The 19,884-nt window shown below is 35.9% G+C and overlaps 2 protein-coding genes across 2 annotated transcripts; both read left to right on the plus strand.

The window, feature by feature from the left end:
• Positions 1-6: 6 nt before the first annotated feature.
• On the plus strand, positions 7-15,814 carry LOC129760227 (division abnormally delayed protein). The gene is made up of 4 exons (XM_055757832.1): positions 7-65; positions 12,078-12,297; positions 12,369-12,504; positions 12,568-15,814. Exons 1-4 carry the CDS (start codon positions 19-21, stop codon positions 12,741-12,743), a joined length of 579 nt encoding a protein of 192 aa, XP_055613807.1. The 5' UTR covers positions 7-18; the 3' UTR covers positions 12,744-15,814.
• Positions 15,815-16,587: 773 nt separating this feature from the next.
• LOC129760225 (transmembrane protein 43 homolog) lies at positions 16,588-18,235 on the plus strand. Its single transcript, XM_055757831.1, has 4 exons — positions 16,588-16,841; positions 16,897-17,120; positions 17,187-17,559; positions 17,615-18,235. The coding sequence occupies exons 1-4, from the start codon at positions 16,746-16,748 to the stop codon at positions 18,047-18,049; spliced, it is 1,128 nt and encodes a 375-aa protein (XP_055613806.1). The 5' UTR covers positions 16,588-16,745; the 3' UTR covers positions 18,050-18,235.
• The last annotated feature ends 1,649 nt before the right edge of the window (positions 18,236-19,884 follow it).

Below are 19,884 nucleotides of genomic sequence, written 5' to 3' on the forward strand. Positions count from 1 at the left end.
GAGATGCTGCAGTTCGAGATGACCATCGACAAAAACAAGGACCTGTTTCTGCAACTGTCCTCGACGTGAGTACCCGAACTAACAAAGTAGATTTCGGTTGCGTAATTCGTAAATTTGAAGGAAGGTCATTTGTGTGTTTGATCATGATTGAGGAATGCAATGACTCAAATTTTCAGCACTCGCATTTGAATAAATACCCAACGACTCACCTGATGGCAACAATCACTTGCATTGATTCAGTATAATTGTAAGCTCCTGCTGCTGCCATGTGCCATGCCATGATGGCAGCCGGTTGTTGTGTTAGTGTTTAGGTGTAGATCTGAGTAGAGTCTGCCGCTAGATAATTGGACTATCTAGCTAGCTGGCAAGTTTGAATTCGGCACCACAAGATGCTAATCTCTGGGTGGAAGGTAGAGGAATTCGTTTATCTTCTGAAAACAATGATGCCACACCTACTGTTAGAAATATTATATAGAAACAACGCGAGATAAGATACCTGCAAAGATTCCAAGAATTTGAAACGGAATCTTGAATGCATCTGGGCGATATACTTTTATGGAATTATTTTTTTTTTACTGTCTACAATTATCTCGAAGGAAACAGAGGTATTAATATATTTCTGTTTCCGTAGAGATAACTATACGCAGCTTATTTTGAAAATGTTCTTAACACATATGAAAAGTTTTGTCTAAGTCCATAATAGGTTAAATTGTGCCAAAATTTATCCATTTACCGTTTTAATCATTTTTGTCTCCACTTTTGTCATCTTTGTCATTTTTGTCATTCTAGTATTTATTTCCATTTTGTCATTTTTTAATATTTGTCATTTTTGCCATTTTTGTCATTTTTGTCATTTTTGTCATTTTTGTCATTTTTGTCATTTTTGTCATTTTTGTCATTTTTGTCATTTTTGTCATTTTTGTCATTTTTGTCATTTTTGTCATTTTTGTCATTTTTGTCATTTTTGTCATTTTTGTCATTTTTGTCATTTTTGTCATTTTTGTCATTTTTGTCATTTTTGTCATTTTTGTCATTTTTGTCATTTTTGTCATTTTTGTCATTTTTGTCATTTTTGTCATTTTTGTCATTTTTGTCATTTTTGTCATTTTTGTCATTTTTGTCATTTTTGTCATTTTTGTCATTTTTGTCATTTTTGTCATTTTTGTCATTTTTGTCATTTTTGTCATTTTTGTCATTTTTGTCATTTTTGTCATTTTTGTCATTTTTGTCATTTTTGTCATTTTTGTCATTTTTGTCATTTTTGTCATTTTTGTCATTTTTGTCATTTTTGTCATTTTTGTCATTTTTGTCATTTTTGTCATTTTTGTCATTTTTGTCATTTTTGTCATTTTTGTCATTTTTGTCATTTTTGTCATTTTTGTCATTTTTGTCATTTTTGTCATTTTTGTCATTTTTGTCATTTTTGTCATTTTTGTCATTTTTGTCATTTTTGTCATTTTTGTCATTTTTGTCATTTTTGTCATTTTTGTCATTTTTTTCATTTTTTTCATTTTTTTCATTTTTTCATTTTTTTCATTTTTGTCATTTTTGTCATTTTTGTCATTTTTGTCATTTTTTGTCATTTTTGTCATTTTTGTCATTTTTGTCATTTTTGTCATTTTTGTCATTTTTGTCATTTTTGTCATTTTTGTCATTTTTGTCATTTTTGTCATTTTTGTCATTTTTGTCATTTTTGTCATTTTTGTCATTTTTGTCATTTTTGTCATTTTTGTCATTTTTGTCATTTTTGTCATTTTTGTCATTTTTGTCATTTTTGTCATTTTTGTCATTTTTGTCATTTTTGTCATTTTTGTCATTTTTGTCATTTTTGTCATTTTTGTCATTTTTGTCATTTTTGTCATTTTTGTCATTTTTGTAATTTTTGTCATTTTTGTCATTTTTGTCATTTTTGTCATTTTTGTCATTTTTGTCATTTTTGTCATTTTTGTCATTTTTGTCATTTTTCTCATTTTTGTCATTTTTCTCATTTTTGTCATTTTTGTCATTTTTGTCATTTTTGTCATTTTTGTCATTTTTGTCATTTTTGTCATTTTTGTCATTTTTGTCATTTTTGTCATTTTTGTCATTTTTGTCATTTTTGTCATTTTTGTCATTTTTGTCATTTTTGTCATTTTTGTCATTTTTGTCATTTTTGTCATTTTTGTCATTTTTGTCATTTTTGTCATTTTTGTCATTTTTGTCATTTTTGTCATTTTTGTCATTTTTGTCATTTTTGTCATTTTTGTCATTTTTGTCATTTTTGTCATTTTTGTTATTTTTGTCATTTTTGTCATTTTTGTCATTTTTGTCATTTTTGTCATTTTTGTCATTTTTGTCATTTTTGTCATTTTTGTCATTTTTGTCATTTTTGTCATTTTTGTCATTTTTGTCATTTTTGTCATTTTTGTCATTTTTGTCATTTTTGTCATTTTTGTCATTTTTGTCATTTTTGTCATTTTTGTCATTTTTGTCATTTTTGTCATTTTTGTCATTTTTGTCATTTTTGTCATTTTTGTCATTTTTGTCATTTTTGTCATTTTTGTCATTTTTGTCATTTTTGTCATTTTTGTCATTTTTGTCATTTTTGTCATTTTTGTCATTTTTGTCATTTTTGTCATTTTTGTCATTTTTGTCATTTTTGTCATTTTTGTCATTTTTGTCATTTTTGTCATTTTTGTCATTTTTGTCATTTTTGTCATTTTTGTCATTTTTGTCATTTTTGTCATTTTTGTCATTTTTGTCATTTTTGTCATTTTTGTCATTTTTGTCATTTTTGTCATTTTTGTCATTTTTGTCATTTTTGTCATTTTTGTCATTTTTGTCATTTTTGTCATTTTTGTCATTTTTGTCATTTTTGTCATTTTTGTCATTTTTGTCATTTTTGTCATTTTTGTCATTTTTGTCATTTTTGTCATTTTTGTCATTTTTGTCATTTTTTGTCATTTTTGTAATTTTTGTCATTTTTGTCATTTTTGTCATTTTTGGTTTTTTTTTGTGATTTTTTTCATTTTTGTCATTTTGGTAATTTTGGTAATTTTTGTAATTTTTGTAATTTTTGTCATTTTTGTAATTTTTGTAATTTTTGTCATTTTTGTCATTTTTGTCATTTTTGTCATTTTTGTCATTTTTGTCATTTTTGTCATTTTTGTAATTTTTGTCATTTTTGTCATTTTTGTCATTTTTGTCATTTTTGTCATTTTTGTCATTTTTGTCATTTTTGTCATTTTTGTCATTTTTGTCATTTTTGTCATTTTTGTCATTTTTGTCATTTTTGTCATTTTTGTCATTTTTGTCATTTTTGTCATTTTTGTCATTTTTGTCATTTTTGTCATTTTTGTCATTTTTGTCATTTTTGTCATTTTTGTCATTTTTGTCATTTTTGTCATTTTTGTCATTTTTGTCATTTTTGTCATTTTTGTCATTTTTGTCATTTTTGTCATTTTTGTCATTTTTGTGGTTTTTGTGATTTTTGTCATTTTTGTCATTTAGAGGAAAATGAAAAAAAATGAGAAAAATGAGAAAATGAGCAAAATAAGAAAAATGAGAAAAACAACAAATATGAGAAAAATGAGAAAAATAAGAGAAATCATTCAAATCACAAAAAATCAGATAAAGAAGAAAAATGACAATAATGACAAAAATGAGAAAAATGAGAAAAATTGTAAAATGACAAAAAATGACAAAAATAACAAAAATGACAAATATGACAAAAATGGCAAGAATGAATAAGAAATAAGAAATGTTATGTTATGTAATTTTCTAACAGTTTTTGAAAAACTTACAGCTCAAGCTATTTCCAATGGGATCAAAATAAATGCAATATGTCATAAGATGGCTGAGATATGGCCAAATAAAATTCTCATATTTTTGAGAGGGTGATTCCTAACTTATGGCCGGCAGTGTATAATGCTAGAAATCATCATTTACGAATATCCTCATTTTTTTTTTAGAATATTCTGTAGGTATACTACTGAAATTTATGCTTCAGTAGATAAAAAAGCAGTTCTCAACAGAATTCAATGGGAAACAACTTTTTTGGGACATATTTTTTTTCGAGTCTCAATATTCTGAGGGGTTCCCCAGAAAATCTCTCCCAATTAAATCCGACCCTAATCAAACATCAATTGTGTAAACTCAAACTTCGTAGTTGTTTTTTGCATTCAAAAAATGTAGTCAAGTGTGGGCGTTTGGGAAGAGATCCTGATCGAACAGATTACATACCTCCTCTAACCTCATAAATAAATTGAATCATTGTTCTTCGGCATCCTGCCGGTAAAGTAAAGATACCTAACTGTCTCGATCAGAGCTGCAAAATCTTCCGCGAGGCGAGGCATCCGATGACGACGACGATTTGATTCCTATCAGATCGCTCGGTCAAATAGGCGCGTCTCGTTCAGCCTGCATGCCGGGGTACATTTTCAAAGGTTAGCGCGTGCGCCTGAGTGTCAGAACACTCATTCCTGGGGACACCCTCCCGGTGACAGTCGATTTGATGAGGCCCAAACCAGTCAATGGGGCGGTGAGGTGCTGTCAGGGCAAGGTCTCTCCACTTCACTTCAATCCACTCTACTTGATGTAAGAGTAGGTATCTATTTGCATGATAATGATTGTTATTAGCCGATCGTTTGGATTCCATTGTGCGACACCTCATTCGAGTGTTCGCTCTCTTCAATTCGTTTTGTGTCATAACTGCCACATATCACAATGATCGCTATCATCATGTGTGCAGTCAGGCGGTCGTGGGTTGAAAAAAAAACTGAAGTGCACTCATTCATCATCGCTGGATGGGCTACGAATCCCCCCAAGAGAAGAAGAAAGGAACAGAGAAGAAGCAAACGCCATGCCATGGAGATGATGAGCAGCGCGTAAATTCTGCGCACAATTTTCAATCCATTAACGATTGATTAATTGAACGGAGAATTTTAATTAGACAACCGACCGGCATCTGGTCTTGGAGGATTGAGGATCGGAATTCAGTCGGTAGATACCTACTTCGGAAATTACTGTCCGTGTGGGGTGTTTTTGTAGATGAGATTGGTTGATGATGCGCGCACAAGGTTCAAGGTTGAGCAGTTCATAAAATAGATGAATGTTTCAGGGATGAAATAGCTGCGCGCTGATTACTAAGATTTCTTTTCTGTATTAGAGGAAGATTTACATCAATTTTACAAAATCAAATCCAGATGGTATATTTATCGTTGAAGCAATGATTAAGGAAAATGATAATTCAAAACACAATCTTCCAAATAAATAAATATCTGGTAGATGCTTGATAAAACTGAAATGTTCAAATGCAACCGATAGAACTACGGTCCAGCAACATTAGGATCGTTTCGAAGACAATTCTAATAGAAGCCCATTTTTGTTCTTTAATTAATCTAAACTGTAAATTGGCTTACTCAAGCTTTGAACTTTGTATTCCAGATAGAAGGGCTCTTCAACACCATTCGCGACATTACTATTATTAGTTTATCATCTACGTATCTGTATACCTAGTTGCCCGGACTATATATTGATCAACTTTAATGATTCGATAGAAAAGATTTGGTTCAATGATTGGCTTCAGAAAATATTATTTTCAACTTCTTTGAAACCTTTGAAACTAGCTTCCTCAAACTACCTTCATTATTTCTATTAATGGAAATGTTTTCGAAGAGCCTTGATTATTTTTTCGTTTCAGAGGTTTCTTTGCCGACGCTAGAATTTCCTCCATTGAGCCACTTTATATCCAGCAGTTGGTCGGCAAAGGCCAACAGAAAAATTCTACAGCAACAAGAATTGGCATCGGCAATCCTACATAGTATACGCCGGGACTGGGTCACTCGGAAGACTTACCAAGACTTTGTTGATCGTAGAGTTGAGAAAAAATGCTGCTAACCAACGAAGCTTCGGTCCAGATGTTTAGCAGCTGGCGAAAATCGAGACCCCATACACCCAACCTTCGGATAGTGGCCATATCACCTATTATCTTACAACTCCAATTGTCAACCTTTCGTAGTGCTGGCTGGCTGTTCTCCATGTCAGGGAAGATTTGTGGAGCGCAACAGCGTCCTAGTGGTATTCCAGACCCAAAACAGCAACATTACGACAGTCCTCCTGCGAGATTGTGTAGTTGGCTGCGGGCCTTGCGAGCCCGTGACTACGAAAAAAAAAACAAGCAACGAACAATGAACAAAGACCCACGCGACGAAAAGGAATTAGGCGATTGGAAACTTGGCACATGGATCAGCCGATCTTTAAATTTCGTGGGCAGTACCCACGTGCTCTCCAACGAATTAAAGGGCTGCAAATTCGACATCGTAGCGCTGCAGAAGGTATGCTGCAAGAGCTCCGCGGTACGAACGTTCCTGGATCTACCGTACCTACCAGAGCTGCAGCAACATACACGAGCTTGGAACAGCTTTTAGACCAAGCCCACCGCAAGTTGCTATTTCGATCGGTATTTTAGATGTTTTGATTGGTTGCGTTTTTAACTACTTACTTATTTTCGCACCCATTGTTGCCATCCAGGTTGGTATTTGTGTTTGTTTATTTTCCGCTAGCAACGACTGGCTGCGTTGCTACCGGGTTGCTACATTAACGCATCCTGTAACAACCTACTGCTCGAATGCTATTTCTCGAATCAAGTTAGCGACTGTTGGTGCGATGATGGGTTGATAGATATGTTGCTGAATGTACTCGAATCGAGGTTTAGCAACCATTGGTGGGCTTGGTCTTATAGTGATGCGAAAGATGCAAAATCGCATGATCGGATGGTGGACGATCGACCCACGAATGTGACGATTGAGACGTTCTTCAACATTAGCCTCATCAACATGCACAGCTCTCACCTCGGAAGTACCGGTGACGACAAAGAGGAATTCCACGCGCAGCTGAAACGAGAATACGACCGCTGCCAAAAACATGATATCAAGATCTTCATCGGCGATTTTAACGCTCAGGTCGGCCAGGAGGAGGAATTCAAACCGACAATTGGAAGGTTCCGTGCGCACCAGCTAACCTCAGACCAGTAGATTTCGCCGCCTCCAAACGAATGGCCTTCTTCCAGCACCGCCTCCCACACAAGTACACCTAGAGATCACCGTACCAAACGCAATCACAGATCGACCACGTTTTGATAGACTGCTGGACATCACCGACGTCAGCTCCTATCGAGGCACCAACATCGAGTCAGACCAAACTCTCTGTATAAGGATCAACATACGAAACCGACGCCCGCCTGAACAAAGCCCCTCTTGGGAACTGTTGGGATACCATCAAGACAGCCATCAAAAGCTTTACGGAAGAATCATCGAGCATATGGAACGAACTCGACGGAACGACTCGTTCGACGAGGAGTGTAGAGGGGTGTTGGACGAAGAGAACGCCGCGCGGGCGGGCGTATAGTGTAAAGAAGCACCCGTCGAAACCTGGAAAATCACCAACAGCCAACGAGGCAGCGAGTCCGAATTATCCATGAGAAAAAGATTCCATGTCGAGATAAGGACGGGGGCAGCCTGACGAACAATCGTAAGGTGATCAAAAGGTGGAAACAGCACTTCGATGAACACCTGAATTATGCACATGTAGGAGACCAAGACGGTGGGGGAAGCTACATCGCCAGCGTAGCCAACGATGAAGAGAAACCACTTCCAACGATGGAAGAAAGCCATTCGCCAGCTGAATAAGGCTATGATCATTTAGTATCCGGGCACTTTATTTCGGTGATAGCTACGTTATAAGAGCTCGGATATGCAAATTGCAGCGTTGTGTTGATTATGAAAAGGACTATCTTGCCTATTTTTGTCAGATTTTTAAGTTAATGTGTGTTCTAGATATTTACGATGCAAAAAGACATTGTAAAAATAATTTTGCACAAATTTGCGCCTTTTGCGCATTTTGCGCCTCAGAAACTCTTCATTTTTGACTTGAAAACTCATAAACTGTTGTTTTTTTTCTGATTCTTTTTTGAACCGAATCGTTAAGAAGTATAAGGAGCCACTCTAAAATCCACACGAAGTTCAAATCAAGCATTGGAATGGAACCCTTGATCTTAAATATGGTAAAAAGTCTATGGTTATTGGGGATAACTGAATGCAGGCCCCTTAAATAATGCAATTAATCCACTTCCGTCAGTCAAAAAGTGTTTTCCGACTAGTAGACACCTAGTAAATAACTAATAGTGAACAGTTCCTTAGATTGCCACATTTGCTACCGGTTTTTACGCAATGTGACAGATGTGTCCTGATGGACGAAGAAATTTATGTTAAAACCGGATTTAAGAGATCAAATTCTTCGAGATGCCTACTAATGAAATGGTTCCAACCAGATTCCAATTGCTTTTTCCAGGTGAGTTTGTGTAAAACATCATGATTTTGCAAAGGTTTTGCTTCTGTGGTAAAAATAATGGATCAATACATGACTGAAAAAAGTGTGCAAAGATAAAAAAGAGATTTTTTTTGAAAAAGTTAGACTATTTCTTGAAATCATTGATAAATATATTTTTTTATAAATTTATAATCAATGTCATATTAACACCTTCATTTTCTCCATAGAAAGTTTTTCGATTAAATGAATAGTTTTTAAAATACAATCGTTTGTAACTGCCCGGATACTAAATGATCATAGCCTTAGCAACAAATCGGCTGGTAAGGATGGCATCGCAGCCGATCTCATCAAAATGGGCCCGGGCAAGTTGGCCGATTGCCTACACCGGTTGATGGTCCGGATCTGGGACACAAAGCAGCTACCGGAGGAGTGGAAGGAGAGGGTAATATGTCCCATCTACAAGAAGGGCGACAAATTGGACTGTGAGAACTATCAAGCGATCACTGTCGTTGATGCCGCCTGCAAATTGCTGTTCCGAACTCCAACCCGCGGCCTAACGCCACAAGCAAACAGATTCGTGAGAAGTCATCAGGCCGGCTTCATGGAGGGACGTTCTACGATGGACCAGATCTTCACATTACGTCAAATCCTACAAAAATGCCATGAACATTAAGTCCCTACGCACCATCTATTCATCGACTTCAAAGCCGCATACGACACGATCGACCGTAACGAGCTATGGAAAATCATGGACGAGAACGGCTTTTCCGGGAAGCTGATCAGACTGATCAAGGCGACGATGGATGGAACGCAGTGCTGTGTGCGGATCTCGGGTGAATTGTCGAGTTCATTCGAATCGCGCAGGGGGCTTCGACAAGGTGATGGTCTATCCTGCATGATGTTCAACGTGGCGCTAGAAGGTGTTATTCGACGAGCGGTGGGCGAAATGCGGGGAACGATTTTCAACAGATCCAGTCAATTTATCTGCTTTGCCGACGACATTGATATAGTCTGCAGATCATCTGCGGTGGTGGAGGAGATCTATGGTAAACTGAAACGCGAAGCAGGAAGGGTTGGATTGATGATTAAACTACGTCCAAGACTAAGTATACCGAACCCGCTTGTCTAGTAATAACAACGTCACGATCGACAGAGGCGAGCTGGAGATAGTCGAAGAGTTTGTTTATCTCGGCTCACTGGTGACCGCAAACAATGACACCAGCCGTGAGATCCGCCGGCGAATGATCAGCGGAAGCCGTGCCTACTTTGGATTCCACAAGCAACTGCGATCAAGAAGACTTAGCCCTTGCAGGAAGTGTAACCTGTACATGTAGCTTATAAGACCGGTTGTTCTATAAGGGCACGAAACATTAATATTGGTCGAGGAGGAACTGTACGCTCGAGCCACGAGTGTTAAGAACCATCTTTGGCGACATGCAGGAGAACGGAGTGTGGAGGCGAAGGGTGAACTATCCTTCAAAACAGGTGTTTGCTACGAATCCGATAAGAACGAGACCAAGTGGAACGTGATTTGGCCAATGTGGAATGTCCAAGAAATTGGAGAACGGTTGCCATAGACAGAGTCAATTGTATGAATTATGTTCATCAAGTTATGAGTATCGTGAGAATACTATGTGAATAATAAATTAAAAAATAAATAATAGTTTAGCAGCAAAATGAGATTTCGGCGAATTCCATTACATCCGCCAACTGCATAAAGCTGTTGTTTTTGCTTCTGGTGCTTTTGGGTCAAGAATGTTTAGCTGACAAACTCAATAACTTATATCTAGGGCGGTCTAACCGGTCAAACCGTCCATTTTCCAATACCGGCTATTGAGACCGATATTTCCGGTAAATTTTTCATAACCTATTCTTCGGCATTGAAATAAAATTGACACAGCTATTTTTTTACCAAATATATATGTATGGGTACAAATACTCTAATTTGGTTCAATCAGCTTCAAAATCCAAGCTTAATAAACCTTACTGCAAGGTTTATGTGAGATTTGATGATTGCTAAAACTTGTTGATGTAACGTTTAGGATTAAAGCTATAGTGGCGTTCAAAAGAGCATTGACAAGCTGCCATCTCTTTCTTAGAAGATACATGAAACTTTCAGTTCAGTTATCGAACTAACGCTCCACGACATTTAAAGACTGTTCAAGTGTACAATGACTGAAGAAAAGATACAGCTACAAGAAATTTAAGATTGCTTCACAATAATCACTGTATTTTTTCATTAAAAAACTGAAATTTGGTCAAAAGATGCAAAAATGATTTAACTTTAACAGACCAAGTTTATCAAAATCGTTCTAAGTGGGGCCGGGCTTTAACAAATTTAAAATCAAAAATTTTGAAAACTGGTTTGAAACTTCCTGCTTTGTTTTAAAACATTAAATGTTTCAACAGAGTCAGCAGTTAAACACATGTTCAAATGTTTGTAGGAAATTTATCTATCAATATTTTCAAGGTGATTGATGGAACTCTGTTGTTTTTATTTTTAACATTATTGAAGCGTTTTTTTTTTGCCTGACAAAGCAGAAAGAAAGTTTTTAATGAATTTGCAACAGTTTTATTATAAAAAAAACGTATGGATCAGATCCAAACAACAATATTTATTGCTGAATTTTGTCTGGCTTTGGAATAGATGTTTATTCCTATTCGTATTTTGGAAAAATCTGTGATTCTGTGAGTCATTTTGTGTTTTGCCTTATCAAATTAAGTTTTTTTTTTAACGTGAAATCTTTTTGTATATCAAAATATATATATTTTGTATATCATTTTCATGAAAGACTAAAACTTTTACTAAATCTGTAAAATCTGTTCTTAAATCTAAATACTGTATTTGTACAGAGTACAGGACAAAAATTCGTTGAAACTTATATGAAACTTCTATAATTTCTGCAACCTTACAGCGAAATTATAATAATGAAATGACGATGATAAATATCATGATAATCATGAAGATGAAGACAGATTTATGACAAAGGGATAATTTTAAGACACAATACCATATTTTTCAATCGAAAATGTTGCTAAATCTATTGCTTAAAAATTCTGAGCATTTTATACCATTGCTACTGCAATTGGACGAAACTTTTTCATGAATTCGATATGCTTTAAAAAATACCGGTTTTATCTGTTTTATAAATTACAAATATCGAAATACCTGATTTGAAAAAAACCGGTAAATCCGACCACCTCACTTATGTCCAATGAAACAGCTGATAGCTCATCTAGAAGAAAAAATTCTCAGCTACACAATAAGGCACTGGGATGCCGCAAAAGTGGCACTGACATCAGAACGAAATTACGATTCCCATCTGACTGAATGAATGTATAGAGGTCTTCGAAGGAAATTCGATTTGATAAATAATATAGTAGGGTTAAAACATTGAAGCATTAAAGAAAAAATTTTAATGGTAGTTTGAAAGGGATTACTCACGGAGATATACTAGGTCGTTCAATGGACGTTTCGATTCTCTTGGCAGACTTTTGCGTCGTGATTGGTATAGATGATCGAGCTTGTTCTGAGAGAACGTGCACCTGCACGATAGTGATTATCCTTCCAGAAATTTCTTTCTACAGTCTCTAGCTCTTCAGCTTATTGGGTGTTTGTTTGAGAAAAGAATCTTCAAACCGTCAAGTAATACAGTATGAGAACTTATAAAACAATTTTCGACATGATCAAAAATGGATTTTTTTTTTCTCCCGAAAACCCAATTCTCACAGAAGAAATATGAACCTAATTTTTTGTCTACTTTCCACAGACTCTGCGACGACGAAGACTACCACAGTGGGGACGAGGACTGCTGGACCGGTACCCACTACGGCGACTACACCCACGAAGTGGTCTCCACGACCTCCCAGAAGTACAACCCGGAGGTGCAGTTCAGCAGCGTGACCACCACCGATCAGTTCCCCCGGGACAGCCGGTTACAGATGCTGATCGATCGACTAATCAACCTGAAGAATGCAGCCACCAAAGCTGTGAGTACAGTTATGAAAGTGTCTAGGGTTTCTGATTTTGAAATATGTCTTTCTTTATGACTTTTTTCCAGGTATCAAGCAATGCGTACCGAAGCGATTCGGATAAGATGCTCTCGGATATGGCAGAGGGTTCCGGCAATCACTACGAGCCCGATTACGATTCAACCGAGGATGAGTACGGTGAAAATGGGTCCGGATCAGGTGAAGGTATGAGTCAGGATCAAGTATTCTTCAAGGGATGTTTACTGATGTATGTTTCTTTAAAAACAGGTCCAGGATCGTCGAAATCGTACGGCGCCGGAATAATCAACGTGGCGAGGGACAGTAACTTCACTCCGACCGTCAATCCCAGTTTGTCGCCTCGAATCTCGGCCTGCAACGTGGTGGTGCTTACCCTGGCAGCTCTTTGCCTCAGCATTCTAAGCAGCAGCAGTCGAAGTCACTAACTGGCAAGTGGCAGCAACAAATCGAGTCACACACACGATGAACGTAGTGATACCTACCAATAGTAATCACAATTAAATTCAGGACTACAAGACGCACAAATCCACACACTCACGCATGCCTGCCTTCTTGGAATCGCCGGTAAATTTGTGTGCTGATTTGTGAGGGAAAAATCCCCTGTGCGTGCTTGAAGAACACAATATCGCGAGAACAACGCGTGAAAGTCAAACCCCCAATAGAATTGTAAAGTTATTTAGGAATACTAGGAAATAACAAATCTATTCGTACGAGTCAACCAACAACAAACAAGAAAAAACAACCAGAAGAAGGAGGAAAATAACGAAAGACTACATTGTAAATGAATTTTGTTTCATGTGCTGAATGTGTACAGCTCTATTTCTGTTGATTGGAAAAAATGCAACAATTATCATAGGATTCGGATGTCCCGAAAAGTACGTCTTGGCAGCTGTTCAGGTTCCAGAAATTGTCCTCTGCATGTAGTACGATTCACGTTTCCCAACCGCACGCACCCTACTTGTAAATTCAAACCGAATCGTTTTGCCAAAATCAAAACACAATAACAGCAGAACGTGAATATGTACAAATTTTACCAACAAAACAAGTCTAATCTCATTTAAAGTTTACTATTCGCAGTAAAGTCGTATCCTTGAGTAATTTCAACATGATTTTTTTTTCTTTGAGTAATGCTAACCCCGGGGAAGTCAGAAGTTAGAGATCGCTTTTACAGCATCCCGAAACCGAGTCGCCATATTTAATGAATGATGAATTAAATTGAAACATACTTAGTTAGGTTTGCAACGTCTGAAAAACGAACTGTGTATACTCTACTTTATTTTATAATCAAATTGACGTGTGTACCTCTCACAAGAAAGCGTGATCTTATACCTACTGCTTATTGAAATGAGAAACAAAACTACACAACAACAAACAAACGAAAACAAAAACACTTGGGATTTCAATTTTCAAATTAAAGTATCGAACCTCCTTAAACGAATGAAACATTAAAACCAACCTTAACGCTGTAGCTATCCTTAGATTACGGGGCACAAAACCCGAACCCTTTTCCCCCAATAGGAAGATATATACATAGATTGTAGTTAGAACTTTTAAATTAATAGAGGATTTTCCACTGATTTCCAAAATTCTGTATATAGTTATCGCTAAGCTAAGAGCGCGTAGTTGTACGTAGCACACGTTTTGGAGGAAAAATCTGACCCCTAACCTAACTGATACCATTTTTCGTCGAATTCCACCAGATTATGTGTTGTGGACAAACGAACAGAATATGAGAGAAACGATCTTCGAAAGGCTGATGAAACTCGTAAGTTGCTACAAAAAAAGTCGAAGGTCGTCGTTGCAGTACTGAAAAGTATTAAGAAATTTTTGTTTCGCTCAGTTTAAAACCCGTTTTAATGGTTACTAAACCAAGTTTTACTTTCGAAAAAAATATCTTTTGAGTTTACGCAGAAAAATTCGGAATTTTTTGAGAGAAATTGTCTAACGAAGATTGCAAAAATACTCATTATGCAAAAAGAACGACCGATATTCAGCCTTCACTGAATCCCTTAAATAAAAGATGGTTACCAAAAAATTAAATAGCCGCATCGAGAGAGTGTTTAGCAAAAGAGACCCTGTACAATTCAGACCGATTCGAAGATCAGGAAGACGTTTTCAACACACAATGTTAACACAGTTGAAGTTGGGGCTTTTGAAGTTTAAAAATACAAAATCAGTCCCTTCCCATTCGTCTGCCAGCAAAAAGTCAACGCTCACATTTGATTTTAAACGTTTGAATTGAATTAATTTGATTCAAGCCATGCAAGTAATCTTTACCCTAAACGCAAAACTACTAAGGCAAGTTAAAACGAATGGATTGTTTTGTAACGGATAGGTGTGAGTTTGAGGTGTAACAAAAAAAAAACAGAAACTAAAATTACGAGAAAGAGAGAAAAATGTTCGCGATTGAACTATCTGTGATGAGTTAAGGAAAAAAAATTGAAAATAAATCGTGTACGAACGAGATTGGCGAAAGGAAAGTCAGAGAGAAAGTTAAGTAAAATCCAACCTATATATTAGAGAAGAAATAAATCAAACGGAAACAAAATCCTCTAGGGATCACCCAAACACGAGAGTCTTGGATAAATCCGATGAAAGAGAAATAATTTATTGTTATAAAAATTGTTATTTCAAAGTCAATATTTCTTTTGCCCCAAACCGAGCGATCGACAAAGTGTTACTTGCTCATAGAATCGAAAAAAGGAGTACGTAATACCCGATGACAGACCAAGGCGCCATCATCCCTCCACGTTCAGCGCGATCGACTGCTTTCACCAACTTTTCGGGGGAGTGACTGATAGCATTCTGAATCCAAGTTTAGGCTTCCAGTGATATACGTTTTTCATTAAACATAGGTTTAGGTGTTAACTCTTTATTTTTTTACAAAAAAAGAAAATGTCAGTCCAAATTTCTGTGCTATTCATGCTCTCCGATCGATGATTGGTAATTCTTCGATCGCGCAAAACAAACCTCAATCGTAAGGGTAAGGGGGGATGAACTCAATCATACTACTCCCTACAGAAAACAAACAAACAAAAAAACTGTGCTCGGGTACCATCCTACAAGAATACAGAATAATTCTCGTAAAGTTAATCGTTTTACCTTCAATGCTGAAAAATTGAGCATAGTTGGAGAAAGGAAGAGGTATTTATATGATAAATACGTCAGAAAAGAAACAGGAATAATATATTTAAACAAAAAAAATGATACTGAACAAATTCAAACAAATTATGGTGGAAAAACCAGAAACAAAAAAAACAACAACCGAAAGAGAAAACAGATACAAAAACAAATTAAAAAAAAAAGGTCACTAACTAATAATTAGGAAGTTGTATTATAGGAACTAGGACAAGAGCAAAAATAAAAAATAAAAAACAGAACGAAAAAAATCATTTCAGTAATAAAACATTTTGCTTATGTTGAAGAGTAAACTAGGTAGAATTGAATAAACACCTATGTGAAGAGAGAAAAAAAATGTGAATAACGAGAAGAAATAATAAACATATTATCCAAAAAAAAAACCTGGTGTTATTAATCATGGTATTGAAAAAAAAAATCAAAGTCAATCTCGAGTAAAATTCTCTTAAACCGTTTAGCATAGTTATCATCCCTTGTTGAATTTTATTTCAGAATTTTACACTCTGTATCTACATTTTAATTCAGATCTCAAATTTGTGCAGGTTGAATTCTTAAATGAGAGTTTAGCTCTGAATTCTGAACTCCAAATTCGGATGAATTGAACAATAAGTTTCAAAAAATAAATTTTAAAATATAAGTTAGGAATTATGAATAAGAAAATAATAATGCAAATTCTGAGTTTTCAATTTGAAGATCAAAGTTCAAAATGTAGAGTTCATAATTCAAAATCTTCAATTTGTCCAAAATACGAACCTTAATTTTTGTTGTTTTTTAAATTGAAAAAAATTACATTGATTTAAAATCAATGTAATGTAATCAATGTAATGTAATGTAATGAGAAAACTTTTTGATGATTCCTGTTTCCGTTAGATGCCTTTCAAATAATGATTTGAAAGGCATCTAACGGAAACAGCAATCATCGAAAAGTTTTCTCTAAAAAAGGGATATTTGCGGTCTTCTGAGCTTTATCCTGGAAGCTTACGCTTGCGTTACATTGGCATCATTCAATCTGTGTTGGGGTTTGTCTTTGCTAATTGAGCCAAAATAACGTAACGCACAAAGGTTTGAACCTATGCTAAATGTGCCCTAATGTGTAACGCTCAAATGCCAAAAACAGCTGATTCGAGCTTTGCGGGTTGGGTGGTTTTGCTTTTCATGGTGTGAAAATTCAAATGTTTGTGCCAAAAGCTAAGGATCGCTTAGCATTAAAATGCTTTTAAAGAATTACAACCAACAATTAGAATCGTTTAGCTAGGTACTGTAGAATTACAATCGTAACAGTGACAACAATGAATTTTGTGGAAACTTTAAAATCCTGCTGGCTGACGACGTTGATTGGATCAATTCTGCTGACAACCGGCACAAGCGTTCTTTTCTGGAATGAGGTAATCTAGTTTAATGCTAAATCCTCACAATTTAATCATGATTATTTGATTTTAGTCACGGTCCATAAGCACTACACTGTCGCTGGACGAGGCCCTAAACGATGCCGTCACGGTTAGCGCAGAACGCCCATACGACAAAACTTACGAGGAACGTTTGATTCATTTGAGTGGTCCTTTGGTTACGGGTGAACCTCTGACGGAACCTGACTATAATATCCAGGTTCAGGCAGTGAAGCTCAAGAGACGTGTTCAAATGTATCAATGGATCGAGGAATATGTGTAATTTTCAACCATAAGTGATTCCAATCATGAGAATAACTTTATGAGGACTTTATTTTGTTTTAGCGAAAACCGATACGGTGAGACAGTCTCAAGCGTTCAGGTGGGGGATCGAACCTATTACTATACGAAAGACTGGCGTGATGAGCTGGTGGATTCGCGGAGTTTCTACATCCGGAATGGCCACCATAACCCAACCACTCTACCTCTGGACACGAAAGTGTACGTTTCGGAAAGGGTCCATATTGGTCAGTACGAACTGGGTGAAGCTCTAAAAGAACGATTCAAGAATTTTATCGAAGTCACTTCTGATACAAGACCGGAAGACCCTGCTGTGAAGTTACATGCGGGTCTCTACTATCATTGCAACGATATTTGGAACCCGGAAATTGGTGACATTCGCATACAATTTTCTTACTCAGGGTTGGAAGGATCTTTGGTAAGAAAAAACATGTCTTATTATGATCACCAATTTTAAACCTTCATTATTTTAGCACACAGTCGTAGGAAAGCTAGAAAACGGAAAAATCGTTCCTTACGAATCGACCCATGCCAAAAAAGTATTGCTCATCTATCCGGGTGAGCTTTCGCTGCAGGAAACCTTCAAGCTGGAACACCACGCCAAACGAATAATGACTTGGGGCTGGCGTGCAATGGGTTGGATAATGTTGTTCCTATCGGCGACCTGTTCGGCATCCATCATGAAGTACATCACCAGCCAGAGTCGAGTGTTGCGTCAGTTTGTGCCGGACCCTAGCTTTCCGGTGTCCACCAATCTGACGGTGTCCTTTTCGCTGGCTCTCGTCATTACATCGGTCGCATGGATTATTCATCGACCCATGCTCGGCAGTGGGATATTCTTTGCAGCGGTTTCGCCATTTTTGTACTGCGCCCGAGGCCTCTTTAACAACTATCAACGAATGGATTAAGCAATAATTGCATACATAACTCTAGGCACAATCTTAACACACTCATGTGAATTGATTTCGATTTACGAAGCATACAACTACTCAAAATGATATCATTACTATTTGTTTGGAGTTGAATTTGTGATTTAGTTTTCTAGGATTGTATACTGTAGTGTGAAAATAAACTTAATTTATTGCCAACTCTTTTATACAAGCGTTTTGATTTGAAATATCAAAACTTTTTAGGATACAACAGATCAAAGTACAAACAACCTCGAAAACACAAGAAACTTTATACTATTTTGTGCTTTCCGAATTTTATTGAATCATTTTTGATTTTTTTTTTTACTTTTTTCAGTTTTTTCATTGTGATGTTTGGTATTTTCATATGGTTCATATTGTAATATTTTTTTTTTTCATTTGATCATTTGACTTTCGTAATTTTCGTCTTTTTGGTCATTTCGTAATTGTTAAAATGTTAGTCATTTTAACTAATGATGAATGATTTTTTCGTTTCGCTATTTTATTTATTTTTGGTATTGTGTAATTTTTGATATTTTTAACATTTTTGCAATTTGTTCGTGTCATTTATTTGTGATAATTTTGACAGTTTGGTTAATAGTTTAAATCTTTCATTTTGCAATTTTTGTTTATTTTTTATAACGTTTTCAGCCTAGCCATTTTTTAATTTTGTTTTTTTTTTCCCCAATTTCGTCTATTTAGTCATTTTCTCCGTTTTTTTTCACTTTTGTCGTTTTTGTCATTTTGGTATTTTTTTAAATTTTTATCATTTTCGTTACTTCTGTCATTTCTTTTTCGGTGTTTTTTTTTATCATTTTGGTTACATTCTCGGCGTTTAGTCGCCCTGATCTCTTTCAATTTTTGAAAATCTTACAATTTTTCTCGTATTTGTTATCAAATAGTTTTTTGGTTTTTTTTTCATTTTCATCATTTCAGTCATTTCAAATGAGTCAAATAAAATATTCATAATTGTTTTTATTTTTTTCGTTTTTGTTAGTTTTATACATTGTATAGTTATTTATATACATTGTATTTTCTGTTATTTGGCATCAAAATTATTTCGATTTTCGCGGTTTTATGGATCCATGAAAATAGGGAAACGTTTATTTTTTGTCCCAAAGCGCATGTTTTATTGATATTAAAAAAATTAAATTGAAGTAGTGTTTTTGTAGAAAGCTGAAAACATTAAATTTTTCTGAAAATTTGACCAAAAATTTGAGTGGTATTAAATTCATCCCAACCAAGGTGTGTATATATTCAGGAGGTGTTACCGAATATCGAATTCCCGATTCAGCCGTTTTGGCTATGTAGGCTATGCAACTATGCGGAACTCATGAAGTTTGTTTACCAACAAACCACAGAAAAGCTGAGCAAAAAATAATAACAAACTCATTGAGAGCCCCGCTCACTCCTCGCCTACTTACTGTGAAAGTCGGAGAACCTAGTGTATCAAAAAACCTTGATCCCAACCACACTCCACATGGTAGTCAAAGATTCTCTTATCTGTATAAAATTTCATACAGTTTCCGGAAAACAGTTCCGGTAACGGTTTATTTTATGAATAACTCAATTTTTCCGTGCATAAAAATAACGTTCAATTCAGTTCATTTCTGTTACTCCATTTGTTCCAGTGCAAGTAACATTGAACGCACTCATCGACGTCAAAACTTTTGTTCACTCTAGGCCATCCTAACCCAAAACTAAGTTGAAATGCCGCAAAATCGGATGAAACTGGCTCCCGACGAAAATAAGTTTGGAGGTGTTTTCCCAAACTTGAGAATCGAGCTCTTTCGCACACCCCAAAATCGAGAAAGCCATTTTGACGAGAAAACGAT

Source organism: Uranotaenia lowii, unplaced genomic scaffold, assembly GCF_029784155.1.
Source record: "Uranotaenia lowii strain MFRU-FL unplaced genomic scaffold, ASM2978415v1 HiC_scaffold_517, whole genome shotgun sequence".
Lineage (NCBI taxonomy): Eukaryota > Metazoa > Arthropoda > Insecta > Diptera > Culicidae > Uranotaenia > Uranotaenia lowii.